The 16,693-nt window shown below is 37.2% G+C and overlaps 1 protein-coding gene across 3 annotated transcripts in view; it reads left to right on the top strand.

Moving 5' to 3' along the window:
* SH3PXD2A (SH3 and PX domains 2A) overlaps window positions 1–16,693 on the top strand; it is a 155,535-nt gene that overhangs the window by 15,163 nt on the left and 123,679 nt on the right. For all 3 annotated transcript variants that reach the window (XM_072424313.1, XM_072424314.1, XM_072424312.1), the window contains exon 2: window positions 15,484–15,564. In XM_072424313.1, the coding sequence (XP_072280414.1) occupies window positions 15,484–15,564 (81 nt within the window). The remainder of the gene's footprint in view (window positions 1–15,483; window positions 15,565–16,693) is intronic.

The following is a 16,693-nucleotide window of genomic DNA, read 5'->3' as shown; positions in this document are numbered from 1 at the left end:
AAACATCTCTCTGCTGCTGAATGAAAAGCCCTATGCTATTTTAAATGAAGGTTCACAGCCTGGCTTTTAGAGCTTGCTATTTTCTGCACAGAGCAGCAACGCTTTGCAACCTTGCCTGTGCCAAGGCCTGGGATTTGTCCTGACCATCATTGTCGGTGATACAGAAAGTGATAGGCAACCCAAAATTTAAAACATATGACATGGGTACACATATTCAGTGACGACTAGCTGGTATTTCCTCTCACTTTTTGTTGTTACTCTGGGACAGGAAGGATTATAAATATTATTATAAATATATGTGAACATATTCTAGTAAATATTATGCATACCTGCAATGATCAAGATTTCATCTGTGAAAGAGCTACCCACACAAAAATATGACAACCAGATGAATTAGTTGTTAGCATATAAGCTACTACTTTCTAGGAGAAAAAAAGGTATGAAGTGGCTGAACCAATATTTACATCTGTGGGGAACAAAGGGTGTCCACTAGTGCTTGCCAGGCACCGACAACTCAATCTAAATCTGCACTCTACACATGAAGTACCGGTAAGTCCTAATCAGCCTCAGAAGGCTAGTTGCACTGTCCTAGCACAGGGTTGCCCTCAGAACTTCAGTGCACAAGGATGGCATCTGGGGAGGATTTACGGAAGGCTAGGAGCCCACAAGCAGGACAGGGGATCTAAGAGCCCACAAGCAGGACAGGGGACACAATGGAAATCAGACAGTCCAGAGTCAGTTGCCAGGTGTTCCACAGGCAGTACAAGAGGATCCAGCAGAGGCGAATCCAGAAGCAGAGCCAAAGATCAAACACAGATATCAGTTCACCAAAGAAGGTATCCATAGGTTAAGCTGAGTAAGCTAAGTCAGAGTCAGCAATAGGTAGTAAAACAGAATAACAAACCACCAGCAGATTAAACTTGCTAAACACTATAATGGGCAACTGGTGCCTGGGAACTGAGAAGCTTTAAAGGACCATAAAAAAGATCAAAGCCAGGAATGAATGCACTCATTGGCTGCTGCATAAACTTTTTTAATCCCCTTCAGCTGCTGAGCAGGGGAAGCTGGAAGAACATTCACAGCTAAATGGAGACTGGGGATGCTGGGGACTGCAGAGCAGAGGACTGACCTCTAACTGCTTGATTTCATTTGAATCACTTGTTACCTAGCTGTCTATACCCTGAGTGTCACAAGTGTGACTTTCATATTAGGCTGGTTGTGAAAATTGGAGTTTATGATACTCGCAAGACATTGAGTGATTGGTATGTAGGTGTACTCAGATGACTTGAACGCATTGGCCAAGGTGAGGTAATAGTTTTAATAACATTTGTATCAACATCTATGATCTGATGGAACATTTTGAACAATGGCCGAAGAGGACGCTGCCTGAAATGTGCTTACCTCAGTGCAAGTGAGTGATCATGAGATGACAGCACCATTGTTGTGCTGCTTCACTTGTGAGCTATACTTCCTGAACAGCAAGGAAATCACTGCATAGGCCACCAATACATAAGGCAAGCCGGATGAATTCCTTATCACTCTCATTATCCCAGAACAAATGAGATTTCTGACCTAGGTCCCATCATATTTTCCACCAAAATACACTTTCAGGTTTTTGGTGCATGCAGATTAAAGGAGCATGATATATGCAAACTTGTCTTTTTTCTCTCTGGACATCCCAATGTAATTGTAGCATTTAATTTATAGGGATTATTGGGATGTTAAAGGACATGCAAAGGAAATCAATGAAAAGAAAATCCATTAGAAAAGCTTTGCACAATATTTAAACCACAGTACCACACGCAGACTTATAAAGTGATTGACGTAAACAATTCTGTTCGGCTGGTTCACTGGGTCAAGGAAAAAATAATAGCATCCAGCCAAAAAGAGTTCTACAAGTATTTTTGGTGTGTTAACAAAATGGAAAACTACTTACAACTGGGTCCAAAATTAGTTCTTATCAATCTATAAACCTCACCTATCGCCACCACAGCAGCAACATTCAAAACAAAAAACAAAACTACAAACTACTATATAACCCAAATTCCTTCCTTGCAGGGTTGCAGTGATTTAATTTCTTACTGCTGTCTGGGCATTATTGGGGTTTTTGCACCTGGTCCAGTTCCAATGAAAGCATTATTGCCAAGAGGACAGGGTTTTGAAGGGTTTAAAACACCTATTAATTTTAACAGGCACTGGGATTTTTACTCTTTAAAAATAATAAAAATACTGTGATCTTACTATGTAGGTCAACTAATATTACTTTAAATGATTGTCTTTTTATTTAGAGTAGCCTAATATTTACCATGCAAAATTCATGTGCTATCGTTTTTTATATATTTCATGTTTAGCCCTCAGAGTGTATGTTATAGCAAAATTATGTTGGAAAGGGTGTTTATTGGCCTTTAAAAATGTAATGGAAAGCCAAAAACAGCATAAAGACAAACATGACGTATTGGGCTGTGTGCCTTTCACACTTGATGAGCAAAATCTACCCTAGATATCTTTGGTTTTCCTTGTTACTTTTGGCTGAAAATCTGTTAAAATCAATAAACGCCTCTTTAAGACAGATTTTTCCTTAATTAACATTTTAAACGGTGTTCCTTTGGTTTGTGTTTAAATTTTTTTTTTTGGTTGGCATCTGCAGAGTTTTATGCCTTGGCACTTTGTAAAGGCCAGTTTTAGTGTATAGAAATCCTGTTTAACATGTTTGGTCCCCTTTTGAGGATAATATTATATGAGATCTTTTAGCATATAGTGGTCTATTTTCTGGCTCCCAACAGACCTTCTATAGTTGGCACTAAGTAACAAGTAGGTCTACAGAAAATTGACCACCTTCTTCAAAGAACCTTTTTTTTTAATCTATTCTGCCACTGTATTATTCTCAGTACATTTTATACTTGCTTTTGAGCAGCTGGTGGATCTTACTAAGCAAAGTCAATTAATGAGCTTATATTCCTGAAGAATGAACTATAAAGATGTCTGTTCAGATTCAGTAAACTTTTTTTTTATTAAGTATATTCATGTATTATTTTTTTTTTTATGTTCCTGAAATGATAAAAGAAAACACAGCATGCTGTGCTGTTAACTATTTGTAATGGAATATTCTATATTCTGTAGCTGTTTGTGTTCTCTGTTTAATTTCTCCTTCATACAGTGACCAACCCTGAGGTCCAGACCTGCCTCTGAATAGCACAATACTGCATAGTGCATTGAGCGGTATTAGTAACGCTCACTGCTGCCCCTATTCATTCCTTATGGGGCTGTTGCAGGGAGACACTAATATGCAGTGCCTCCGGAGAGGAAGCATTTCCTAGTGTGAAAAATTGGTAAATGCACCACAACCTCACCGCAGGTGTGAACTTAGCCTAAGTGGTGCCTTTTATTATTTTTTTTTCCCAACGCAAATTCAGTTTGTTTATACATGGCAGGAGTTTTTTTTTTTTTTTTTTTTTTGCAAAACAAGGCAATGCTACACAGAAGTCTTGGGAAATTGAGACAGATTTGCAGCTCTGTTCATAAATGCCTGCCTCTGCTGCTTTTTCAAATAAACCCTGAAAATATAAAACCTGTCTTTGACCACATTAAGGCTGAAGTACAAGAAGTTACATTGTGGTAAGGCTGCCTCTTAGTGCAGTTTGCAGTGAAAAACAAAAGGCTTATTTCTGCAAATATACCTTTTTTTTTACCCTTTTTCCATCATTCATTTAGGATCCCTAAAACAACAAAACTATGACAGACCCAAAGGTCCTAAATATGCAATTAGATTGTGACATTTACTTTGCCAGATAGGAGACAGTCTGACTTGGTGTAGATGTGCATCTGATTTTGTTGCTAGTTGGATTGATAAATGTGATTTTGTTTCCTTTTAGTTTTGATACAAAGCAAACAGCATGTTTATGTTCTCTACTACATTGTCTTGTGCTGATGGTTGCTCATGACATGTACTTGTTCTGTTTCCTGTCCATGGAGCCTGGGAATATACATGAAGGAACAGTGCAAATCCCCGGAGGCCTTCTTGTGGAGAATGACGAGAGGTGTGGGGAAAGGGAAAACATGAAGAAAAAGCAAAATTCAAACATTTGTATTGCTTTAAAACATCTCTCTGACTATGCATGATTAGTCTGTAGCCTGACATAAAAATGTCTTGGGGAAATGAACTCATTATTGTAGTGCTGGCAGTAAATATTTCTTTGCTTTATTATGAAGATAATTGGGTGTACTTCTGCCTTTCCAAGCACTAAGGATATCCTTTTGCTCACATCCACTGAGAGGAAAATAAAGTGCCACATCTCTACACAACAAAATATTCCTAGGTTGTCCAGCCTAGGGATATAAAGGTGATGTCTCTTTGTTGCTGTGTAATTTTACTGCTTGTTGCCTTCTCATTAGCCTTGCATTGAATTCAGCATGCTACAAAGTAGAGATCACTGTCAACAAGTGGTTAAACTATATGTACGTTGTAACAAATAATCTCTTTGCAATTAGAAGCGTTATGTTATATCAGTTCGATAAAAAAACTCCTGTTGATTCTGTTTAAAATTTTATGAACCGATAACTTACTGTGCACACAAAAACATGGTGTTAAGAGTAGGTGTGAGAAGATGTCTTTTTGTAATCCATCAGAAACTAAGTAGGCTGGGCTGACGCCACATCAGTTTTTTTAACACCTGAACGCAAGTCTGTAAACATTTCAGGAGACATTGGGTATTTCTAACGAGGCTGGTGTTGCTGGAGAGTGCCATTCTCCAACACACAGCTGACTTCCATTCCATTAGTCCTATAGAAGAAAACAAACTAGTGACCTAAAACAATTGTCTTTGCAGCATAGGTTCTATCCATCATTTGTTACAAATGTGGGTTATTTATGTGAATTAAATAATAAATAGTAGCTCCTTCGCATAATGCAGTTTTCATCAGGCTCTCTAGTTTTTAAAGGGTAGCTACCAGGACATCAGTATGTGAAAACTTTCTATTCCACTGACTACTTAGTTTGTTTGTTTCCTCTGACTCTAACTTCGACTCCTATATATGTAATATACAAAAAGAATTTCTATATAGAATAAATGAATGCAGTATAGGAGAAATCTTGGCAAATTAAGGTGAATAATCAATGTTTAAAGCTAGCAAGTTTACAGTTGTAATAAAAGGTATACCCACCTTAGGATACCATTCTTTTCTATAGCTTAAAGTTAATTTAACTTTGTTTCATATTTTTTTTTGTAATTAAATCTTTATTTAGGTAATTCCAGGTACAGAAATAAATCACATTTACAAATAGCAAAATGTACATGGTAATAAACAAAGGAAAACAACAATAACACAGACAAGTATGAACAATACTTTGAAATGTGGAGCACCCGGAACATCTCAGAAACCATTTTTCCATGTATACAGTAACAATAAAGAATGGGGGAAAGGGAAGGGGGGGGGGGTAAGGTAAGAGGAAAAGGGAGGGGGGTGGCACAAGTACAGTAAAAAACAGAAACCTTTATAATACACAACAAACTGCAATTAGTACTTTCCTTGATATGAATGGAACTTTTACGCATGTGAGTACTGGGAGGTGAGGGCAGTAAAATCGGGAGTGGTACTGAACCAAATCCAGTAAAACGTGTACATTTTTCGAATGTTCTCAAGTCTGTGGACATCAGGTCTTATATCCATACAATATATATCTGTAACTCTCCCCAGCCATTGTCTAACCGATGGTGGTGTCTCACTCTTCCAACATGAAGGAATGCAGGCTTTGTGTCATATTAACATGCCCACTTTGGCATAAAGTTTTCTCTCCCAAATGAAAAAAAAAATTACCAAATACTTTTCATGGAACCCACTTTCTAAGACAGTGATGACACACACATGCCTTACCGCTGCCTAGTACAGGAGTGAATGTTTGATGGATCTTGATTACTTGGAAAGCAGCAATGAGGCGCAAGGATTTCACCAGTGTCTCCAGGAAGGTAGGGTCTAGTCTGGTGATGGTAGCTTTAGCATTTTAAATTTAGTGATATTATTAAATTACAATGAAGTATTACAATGGACTACTGCTGCTCTGTTTACTCTTGGTTTCCGTGTCTCTTTGAAAAGCATGAATTCCCTACGCTTACCCCTCATCTCCAGACATGATAGAGATTGTTGTATGGAGCAGTGCTTGTTCCAGAAGGGAAAGGGATTAAGAAAATACCTTTGGGGCATCAGTTGGCAGGACAGAAGGTAACCATTTTTGCTCCAACCATCTCTTCAAAATAAAATTCTGGTATGAATAAAGGAAACATATGTTATCCGGGTTTTCTGGTTGTAAGCTTCTTCATGGAACACACATTTCTTCTTGGTTGACAGATACTTATTAGGAATGTTTTGCATTTTATAATTTTGGTGATTTTGGTAGTTGCCAGGTCAGCAAATTGACATCAGCAGCAAGTGAAAGCTCGGGGAGTGAAGTCATACAGAAGTGCCAGTAAAGACATAAGGGTGCAGCCAGAACGTGGAACAGTTTTAGGCAGCAGAGCTTAATACGAATCGTTTCATTCAGCTGTGTTCCAGGATTTCTAATAACTTGGCAGAAAAGCACTATGAAACATCCTGGAATGACTTCTATATCACAGTGGCCAGGTGGCCTTCTGTCAACTCTCCATTGTTGCTGGGTAAAAATCATGCAGTAAAACCATCACATAAAAGACCAGTAAAAACAGATATACATTTTCAAGAAAATGTGTTTAAAGGGTAAGAAAGTTTCTTGAATGTTACCTATTTGGCGTTTCCCACTGGTCACCTGTTTTTCTTTTTGCCAATGTGTGCAGACAATGTTTATAAGAAATTTTTTTCCCCCATATTTGTGTGGGTTTCCTGCTAAAGCTGCGTACACACGTAAGATTTTTCTCGCCCGATAATCGGCATGGGCCAGATATCGGACGAGAATCTGGCGTGTGTACAGTCGGCGTTGTTCATCTTCGGTGGATCCGTCCTGGCGGATCCACGAACGATGAACAATGGGCGATCCTAATGCAAGGGAAGGGGGAGAGCTCCGTTGCGCTCCCCGCTCCGTCGCTCTCCGTGCTCCGTCGCTCTCCCCCTCCCCTCTTTATAGAGTAGAACGGTGCTGTATGTACAGCACCGTTCATGCATTGTGTAGTCCTTTGTAGTCGACAAAAATTGCACGTGTGTATGCAGCTTAATAGTCCAAACTTTTCCAGCAAAGTTAACATTAAGCTTTCACAAACTATTTACAAAGCACGTTCAACCCAGAAATTTTTGTAAGCTGGGTGGTAAGAAATTCTAGGTGGGTGACCCAACTCATCAGTAACCACCCAGAAACAGCCGGGTGGTTGCCGAAAAGTGCCGGGTGGTGCGCCCAGCTAAAAGGGTCTGGGGAGAACACTGCAAAGCTTTTGTCAGTCTTCAAGGAACTATTTTGAAGCCTATTAAAGTAGCTCCCAGGCCCTGTTCCCAATAGTATTTTATCTGTGTTGGTTCATTGGACTACCATGCGTGTTTGGTGAATTCCTTAACACACTGTAGTGTCGGCTCACAATAACTCACTTTGCACTGCACTTTGCTATGGTGAGTCCACTTTTAAAACAAAATGCCTTTGTTTTACAGGTAGAAATATAAAAATCAAAGTAAGATTGTGTGTACTAATAATCTAATTTCCTAGAATTTCATATTCGTCAGTGTTGGGGTTGGTCAGTATGTCTCCTGCAGACTCTCAATTATCTTAAAGTCACTGACAAAATTTGATTGAGGGTCCTCTGGTTGGCTAATTGGTTTAATTGTATTTATTTCCAGCTTGTTTATCTAAAACAGAACTTATTCAGATATCTCAGTTTTGCCACTGAAAACTGTAATTATTTTGCCCTGACTGGAAATCCCTATAAAAATAGTGCTGTATTCTGCAGTCTAGTTGAGGTCATTGTTTGAGCAGCAAGATTGTAGCTTTGGGTCATCGTAAGTGTCTGAGCTGTTAAGATATTGAACTCTTCCTTCCTCCCATTGCTTCGGTCATTGGTGTGAAGGAAACAGACAGGCTTATTTTTAAATGTGCATAATAGATGTTCCCATTCCAGGGCTCTCTTTACTAAGTGTGCTGATGTAAGTGTGTTTAGAATACAATTTTCTCTTCCGTATTTCCTAGCTATGTTCAGGTACAAACAACTTTTGTTTCTTATCTATTCCAATGTTAATTATTAATCACTAAAGTCAGAATTGTTATCTAGACAAATGATGCTAACATGGGAATATTGAACTATATCCCGTTGGCCCCTGAAGCTAAGCACTGTGCTTGGTTTCTTTTTCATATAATCTTAAAACGTTAGCTGTGGTGGTTAGTAATAGTTTGGTCTTGCATGTTGCTGATTTATTCCATATTGGCTTTATCGACTTTTGGGGATATGAACTCATTACCCTCTTATTAGGTGTGCAGGTGTAGTACCCAAAAAAGGGGTACAAATGAACAACACTCATGTTTACTGGAGCATTTCTGAGATGTTCAATTTCTGTTAATTTCTGTTCAGTTTCTGTTAAGTACCTTTTGTTTGCCAACAAAAAAATCCCTCACAAGCAAGAACAGATCCGCAGATTTTATGTGTATATGCCAGTTTCTAACCTGACAATCTGCATGTCACAACAGAAAAAAATAAGGTTTGTCAGATCTAGCATTTTTTCCCCAGTCTTCAGTCATGTTTTGATGTTTCTTCTACCCACTGCAGTCATATGTTCCTGTCGATCTGTCAGCCCGGATATTGGCATTGCTCTCTGTTGCTGTAGCCCATTCTCTTCATTGGTCAATGTGGTAGTTTTCTAGAAATAAAAGTTTCTAATGCTATGTATTTCCTTCAAGTCCAAGGATTATCTTTTGACTTTTCATATTAACTAGCTGTTAACTGCGGTGTACCTGATGATCTTTTTGGTTAGACCATTCTAGTAAACATAGGTTGTATGAAGGATCCAGTCCGTCCAGTCAAGCTGATAGGAACAGAAGGCAGTGACAAAGTGCTTTTTACTTTGCAGTTCAGTGATTCTCAATCAAAATTTTGGGGAACCCCAGGATCCTCCAGAGGTTGCCAGGGGTTCCTCTAGCCATTTGTGCCTCTCAGGTCTGTTTAGGTAACACCAATGATCTTTTTAGCTATCTGTAAGGGTGACATTCTCTTTACTGACCAGCAATGTAAGAGGCATTCTTCCTACTGCCGACCACACTAATATACTGTAGGCTGTGGACATAGTAATTATAGCAGGGGTTCTAGCAGGGGTTCCCTGAAGACCTGAAAGTTATATCAACAGTTCCTCCATGTTAAAAAGTCAAAAACACTGGTCTAGGTAGTGGCTATTGTGGTTCCAGAATGATTCAAAGAATTGAACACAGCAAGTGGGTTTTATGATGCAGGCTACTGAACTGATGAAGAAAACTAGCACTTTAGAAGAAATATCTGAATAAAAGATAAATGTAGCAGCAAAAGCTGGTTTTGTGTTATCTTTTTATGGGCTACTTATTTTCATTTTGTTTTTGATTGAAGTTTTACTTTAAAAGTCAGATTTATCTACTAAAGTGGGCAGTGTGGGTATAACTGCATTGGAGAGCCAAGGTTAATTAAGAAAATGTATTATGTATGATATGTATAATGTAATACCACTTATGTTGTGAAAATGCATAACTTTCCAGAGTATTCTGCAAGACCGCTAGCATACCATTCAGAATTTTTAGCAGCCAGTGAGCTATATAAGTTGCACTACTGGATGTCTTATGCTTACTTTGTTTGGATGTGATGATTTCCTCAGCTTATCAGCTGGCTATGCATTAGAAGGGAGTATTTCCCTTGAATTGTACACTTGACAGAAAGAAACCCGTGTACAGCATCTCTCAACACCTCCACAGCAGGGTACAGAAAAAGCACTTTTATTTTCCAAAGACCTTTTGATGTAAGATGATCTGAAGTTGTACTGTGCAGAAAATAGATATGCTTGGATTTGCAGTGTACCAAGGGGGATGTGAATACCATTTGTTAACACTACATGACTGGAAAACCAAAGTTTTTACCCAAAGAAGAAATAATAACTTCTCCTTTTATCATACCTTCTCATAATTTATGCATAACTTAGGGTAACACATTTAAAGTTTTGTCTTGTCAAGGGCTAACACATTGCATGTTTTTTGGTATTGGCTTTTTGTAATCAATTATACAACCATATTGCATATACAACTTAGTCATTGAAAGAAATCTGCATCTGCAATGCTAATAACAATAAATAGGTTATGTTGATACAGTTATATTATAAAAGGTTACAGGACCAAGTACACCATCCACCTATATCAGCATGCTCTATGCAAAAGAAATGTATTTATAGTAAATATTTTAATTGAGTTTTTATTGAAAGGTAATAAAGAAGACCATACAAAAGTATGAGTGTATATAAATGCAAAAACATAACACTGTAAAAAATGTAATACAAAATTCAAAAAGTCAAAATATATGCTGTACATGAAAAATGTTATACAATTGTATTTCTTCAGTCTATATAGCGTTCCCATCTTTTAACACCCACTTGTGAGCACAAAAGAACTACAAATCCATAAATCAATCCTTTTCTGCTCATTTTAACTATTTTAGTGCATAAATTGTCTACAAAATATAACATGAACAGAGAACACTTCCATAGTACAGTAGTAAAATATATTGTTTATATTTAAAAGCATGTCAACTGCAGCCATTCAAATATTATCTCAAATTGCCCTCTCCAATATGTGTGATGGCGTCACCCCTCATGCTCCACATATTTCACCATCTGGGACATTTTCAAGGTCCTTTTCTGTTCTCTGGTTTTATTAAATATTTTAATAATGTAATGACTTGGGAAAAAATTCAGCACAAAAAATCAGCATACAGAACTCCATTGCACTACAATTTAAAGTATTGGTGTTTAGCCATATCATTGAAATCACATCAGTTTTTCACAAGATGTACAATATTGCAAAATGCATAAATTTTGCTTTAGTGTAGGACAATATAGACAAGCACCCCTCAGCTAGGATTTCCTCCTGTCTATTATTAGCTGTGGTTTGGGAGGTCTGCAGAGACTGTTCCAAGAATGAGGTCCATGTAATTAAACTGCTGTACAAGCATACCGTGTGGGTCAGCTATCTTTTTATAACAGGGGATTCAATTTTCTTTTTTCTGTCTAGTCACCTTTACATTTTTAAATATTATTTATTATTATTATTATTATTATTTAGCTATGTTTTTGTAAGAAAAGCAAAATAAATTAAATAAAGGTTTGGTCACAACTACAGATCTTAGCATTGAGTTGATATAAATGTCTGATGCCTGTTGGTCCTTTCCAGTATTTTACAGAGGAAAGGGTCCTTTGTATTTTGGTGGGTGTTAGTAAATGTGGAATCTCAAGGATTTTAGTGTCTGTTCCAGCTGGGATTTCTTTTGGCTTTTTGTTCTATTCAGCATTGGCCCCAGGGCAGAAAGTAGGAAATATCTCCAGAGGAGCCCCAAGTAACAACCAAAAACTTGCTTGTATCTAACTCTTCTCTGCTTTATCCAAAACTTAAAGTGTCTGCCTGAAAAACAGCAGCAGCGAGAAAGTTTAAAAAAATGTTTAATAAACAGTGATGAGTTTGCATGTTTGTCAATATACTCTTATGTCAGCAGCATGATCTAGGTGGAAAACACAACATCACCTTTTTCCTTCAATTGTTCCATAGATATACTTGAACATGAATCAATCTTTTTTCCATGCACTTTTAAATAGCATTTTAGGTATAATATAGTGGGCAATACCTCCACCAGTATCTTTAAAGAGAAACTATGCTCAAAACTCAAAAAAACAAACAAAAATAAAACACACTTACCTTCAATCCTGCAGGGCAGTCAGATCACTCCAGGGGTGTCTGGCATCGGGTCCGCGTTGTCTCAGCATCTGTCCCAGAGCCGCCACTTTAAGCGCTGCCATCTTCGTCTTCTATTCCGGGTTCTTCATCCTACGTCACCCGACCCATTTTCCGATCCCACTGTGCATGCGTGAGAATGCCAAATTTTTCTCTGAGCAAAACGGCTCCTTCTGCGCATGCCTGAGCATCTCGCAGAAGGAGCGCCCAAGAGCCTCCCGGGATGCCTAACGTAGGTATCCCGGGAGGCTTTAGGCTCCCAATCATTCTCGACCGCCTAGGCACCCTTTTATTTATTTATTTATTTTTTAAAAAGGGTGTTGCACCTAAAAAACAAAAAAAAAAAAATTTTCTCTAACCTTTTATGTAAAGTGAAAATTCTGAGTTTAGGTATGCTTTAATTCTGCTAAAGAGACTGTAGTTGCCCCTGGAATGTTATTAATGTTATGCACCTGTTCACCATTTGCTCCACTATACTGAAATAATAGAGTACTTAAAACTAATTAAATCTGTGACCTCCTCAACTGCAGATGCAATTAAAGACTATTAAGTGTGTAATGGGTATGCTAAAGCCAAGACAAATCCGTTTGGAAATTTTTGCTTTTGAGAAGCAGTTGTAGTTGTATTTTCCATAAAACACCTATGGATTCTGTGAGGTTTCCTTTCCATAGCGATGTTTTTGGCCTGTCCAAAGCTGCTTGAGAATTTAACAGTCTCAAAAGTTTTACTTTTTAATCCTCTTTGGCTGGATTTCTGATCCTTGGAAATAGAGTTTGCAGTGAAGATTTGGCAGAATGGCTTTTTAATGATAGTAACAGTTTTGGAAACTATGTAGTTTATTGGTTGCTAGATACATGGGTAAGATTACCAGCCTTTGTTTCTATGTCTCAGAGATTCTTCTGCTTTTTTTGTGTTTTAATTTCCAAGCAAACCCTGGAATACCAGCTGTTACTTTATAAAGCACACATACTTTTAAAGCAACTACTAAATGTATTTACAGACATTCCTAAATCTATCATATTTTTAAAACAGATACATTTTTATTATGTAAACTTTTATGAATTTTTCTGTCCAGAGATGGAGTCCATAACCCATTATTACGACAGGCGCTTGGCAGCAGGTAGTGTTAACAAACTCTTGAATCTAGTACCTTGATAGCCCCCAGAATCTAAGGTTTCCCTAGTTGCTATTGAAGCAGTTGTGAAATGTAAAAGTGGATCATTCCTTGTCTATCCCATGTCTTTTTTAGGTAAAATTATTCTCATTTCAATGTATCAGCAAGTATCATTTTCCTAAAGAAAAACTGGGTTTAATACTGTAGTGTACATATCATATTTCTTTGCATTTCTAAATCAATGAGTACATGTTGTTTTGGCTTTTTGTAAGTCTTTTTAAGAAACACATCTGTCATTCTAAAGTAACAGACTGTTTCTTATGGATCTTGATCAAATACCCAGCAGCTACAAACAAGATATCTCCGAGTCATATTGTAAAACAGCTGTTGCAGGGTTGCCTTTTTGTTTCCAGTTTTCCTCATCTTGATCGGCACCACGTTTAAAATGGTGTATTGTTACATTATTTGTTATATTGTTGACTGTCCTTTAAATGTAATTTTGTACTAAATTGCAAAATAAAGTTTTATTGTACTGTTCGAAGGATTAAAGCAAAGACATTTTGTTTAGGTTTATTCTGGCTTTTAAGCACAAGTTTAATAAATCCCTTAACGCCACCATCATTTCTGGAGTTCTAAAGTTATGTACACACAGTTCTTGTACAGTGATCCATGCTGATTTTGAGGTGCCCATTCCATCTAGACAGTATTTCTCTACCAGGGTTCTATAGAACCCCAAGGTTACTCCAAAGGTTGCTGGGAGTTCCTTGAGCAGTGAGCAATGTATGGCTCTCAGACCAGTGATTTTTATTTTGGCTGTAAAGATGATATTTTTAAAAATAGCCAACAATTTACGAGGCATTCTTCCTACTGATCACGATGCTAATGCACCGCAAACTGTGGATCTAGTAATTGTAACAGGGAGTTTCATTAAGTCCTGTTTTTTAATTATGTAGCCATAAACGGGCTAACAGTATTTTAGATTACTGGTTCCTTCTTCCTCCAGTCTTTACAATGTATATTCATAAAGTACTTTTTAAAAGCATAGCTTCTTTGGACAGTATAGGAAATGATTATTTTAGGTCTGTTTTTTCTTTTTTTTTCCTTTTTGTTTTATTAAATGTGGAAGATTCACCTTGTGTTAATTTTCAATCGGTCAGACAATTATGGGAAATTGAAAATGTTGACAATTGTATTAAATGGGTTTTCACCTCCGTTATGTTTCCATTATGGTGAAGGGAAATCTTCCTAACAGGACCCAGTCAAAGAAAACTGATCAGGATTCCTATCCTCCTTCTACATATATAAAATACGTTTTTTTTTTTTTTTTTTTTTAATTGATGCAAAATCCAATAAGTTGTTGTCCTTTAAATCTCTCCTTGGGGACTGATAACAGTTCTTGTGTTCTCAAAGTCATTTTGTACAGCTGTGTTTATAATGTAGAGTTTAAAATATGCAGTCTTAACAATTTCACCAGTGAATCTGCAAAGTGATCTGAGGATTTGAAATCTGCACAAATTAAACCAATAATGTATACCTTTCTCTGTCAATTCTAAAGACAACCAGTCACAAATAGACATTTGTGATCCGAATATCCATTCTTGAAGTACTGTAAAAGGGGTAGCTATTTTTTTTCTGTTTATTAGTTTGTCTCTCTTTCATGACAGAGGAGTTAGTTCAGTTTCTTGTGGTTGAGACGTCTTTATTTCCTGCTTTGGCCTAGTGCTATCAGGATTTTATGAAGGAAAAATAAAATGCTTTGTTAACGGACAGTTTTGGCCTCCTCCAGACCTGTAGACCTGCAAGCATGGCTGACAAAGATGATTTTTTTTTTGCTGTGGGGGGTAAAAAAAATACTGTACATGCCGCTAACAGAACAAAAATCTGTCCCTGGGAAGTATGACTACTATTTTATAAAAATGTCATAGTAATTTTTCAGCTACTTACACGTGCACTTCTGAGTGGTCCTCTTTTAAGCTGACCCCTGGGTTGACATCATTTCGACTATTGCGTACAAAAAACGTAAAACGTACATCTAACAATTATTCACGATTATTTTGAATGATTGTACTGTGCACAATTCTGTACATGCTGTAACAATATGATCGTTTAAATATATTCCACCAATAGTGTACACACGCTAAATACGATCCTTTGAGCGATGCAGAAAGTTACATGTAAAGGAGAAAGTGTACTGCAGAACCATCCAGGATCACTGAACAACTTTACACACAATAGATGGCGAATGATCGTCGCCAAATCAGATCCCCATTTTTGTAAGAATTTCTGGTTGATATGGGTCACCTTATTTAGGAGTTATCACTTTTTTTTTTTTTTTTTACAATGTGACTAATGATTGCAAAGTATTTATATTTTATATTCCTTGTTTTGCCCTAGTTTTTCCAATGTAAAATTATTTTGTGTACATCACTAACGGGCTTCTCTAAGTTGGTTAAATCATACTTTTCTATCTCCACAGGTGTACATCATAAAAGTAAGCTGGTCGGATTCAACATCTCATACCATCTATAGAAGATACAGCAAATTCTTTGACCTTCAGGTAGGTTGTTTTTGCATCTACTTCTGCAGTACTGGAATTGTTTGTTGCTGGCAGAGATGTAATGTGAAGGTTTGCATCACTGCTGTGGCAATGGTGTAAAATGTTTTGTACATATGGTAAAATATAAGTCTTGGTTTCCATTTCTCAGCAAAAATCATATAAATAATGGCAGAGGCCAAGAGTCAGAGCCTGAAGCCCAATTTATTAAAGTTTTTTTTTTACCCAATCACAAAAACACCTTCTTGTTTTAACAGTGATTAGGATTTATGGTTGTAAGCAATCTTGGTCTTCTGAAAAATGTGTGCAATATGAAATGTTATTGTAAAACTATTGCTTTTGGTAAACAAAATTATTTTTATCCCACATGATCTCAGTTCTTTAATGTCTTGAAATAAAAGGAAAGAAAATTTTAAGTAGAAAAGTGCAAATAATCTGCATGCTTTTTTCAGCACAGTGTTGTGTTCAGCACATATTTGAAAAATGGGCAGTGATTGATGAAAAAGTTTGTCCTTTTATTAAATAAATGAAACCTGTTTCCCAAAGTAAGAAATGCATTGCAGCTCCTTTAAGTTAGCTTGTCAGGGTTTGGTGCAGACAACTAATACACCTTATCCATTTCTTTTACTATTGCTAAGGAGCAGTTTTATATCGGTATGACTGAGGGTTGTATGGGCTTTTGTTAATGTATTTAAACCCCACATATCCATTTTTCTGGGGTTTGTTCTTTGGGTCTCTTGGCCTTTCCTGGTAGATCTGAAAAAGTTCTCATCAGGCGAACCCTGTCAATAGAGTCTGTGTTATGGACAGGAAATGTTGTCTCACTATTGGAGAATGAGCCTTGAAAGCTGCTATTGATAAGTAAACTGGTGCCTAACGTCAATGGAAGTCGCCCACTGCTTTAATGTTCTGCCTCCTACTATATTAAGAAAAGTTAATAAACCATTTTGGATTTAACTCCTTTTACACACACAGTTGCTCTGTAAAAATGAATTTAGTGTAAGCCTTTGTCAGGGCACCATTGAATGCATTTCCCATGCCAGACTGCTGACCTCATCACAAACACTTAGGGCTCCTTCATTCTGGGAGATTCTTATTTTAGTAATGCCTGCAAAGTGCAAGTTGTATTGTT

Source organism: Pyxicephalus adspersus, chromosome 10 (assembly GCF_032062135.1).
Source record: "Pyxicephalus adspersus chromosome 10, UCB_Pads_2.0, whole genome shotgun sequence".
Lineage (NCBI taxonomy): Eukaryota > Metazoa > Chordata > Amphibia > Anura > Pyxicephalidae > Pyxicephalus > Pyxicephalus adspersus.
Note: the sequence above shows the minus strand (reverse complement) of the source record. Positions and strands in the feature narration are given on the sequence as shown.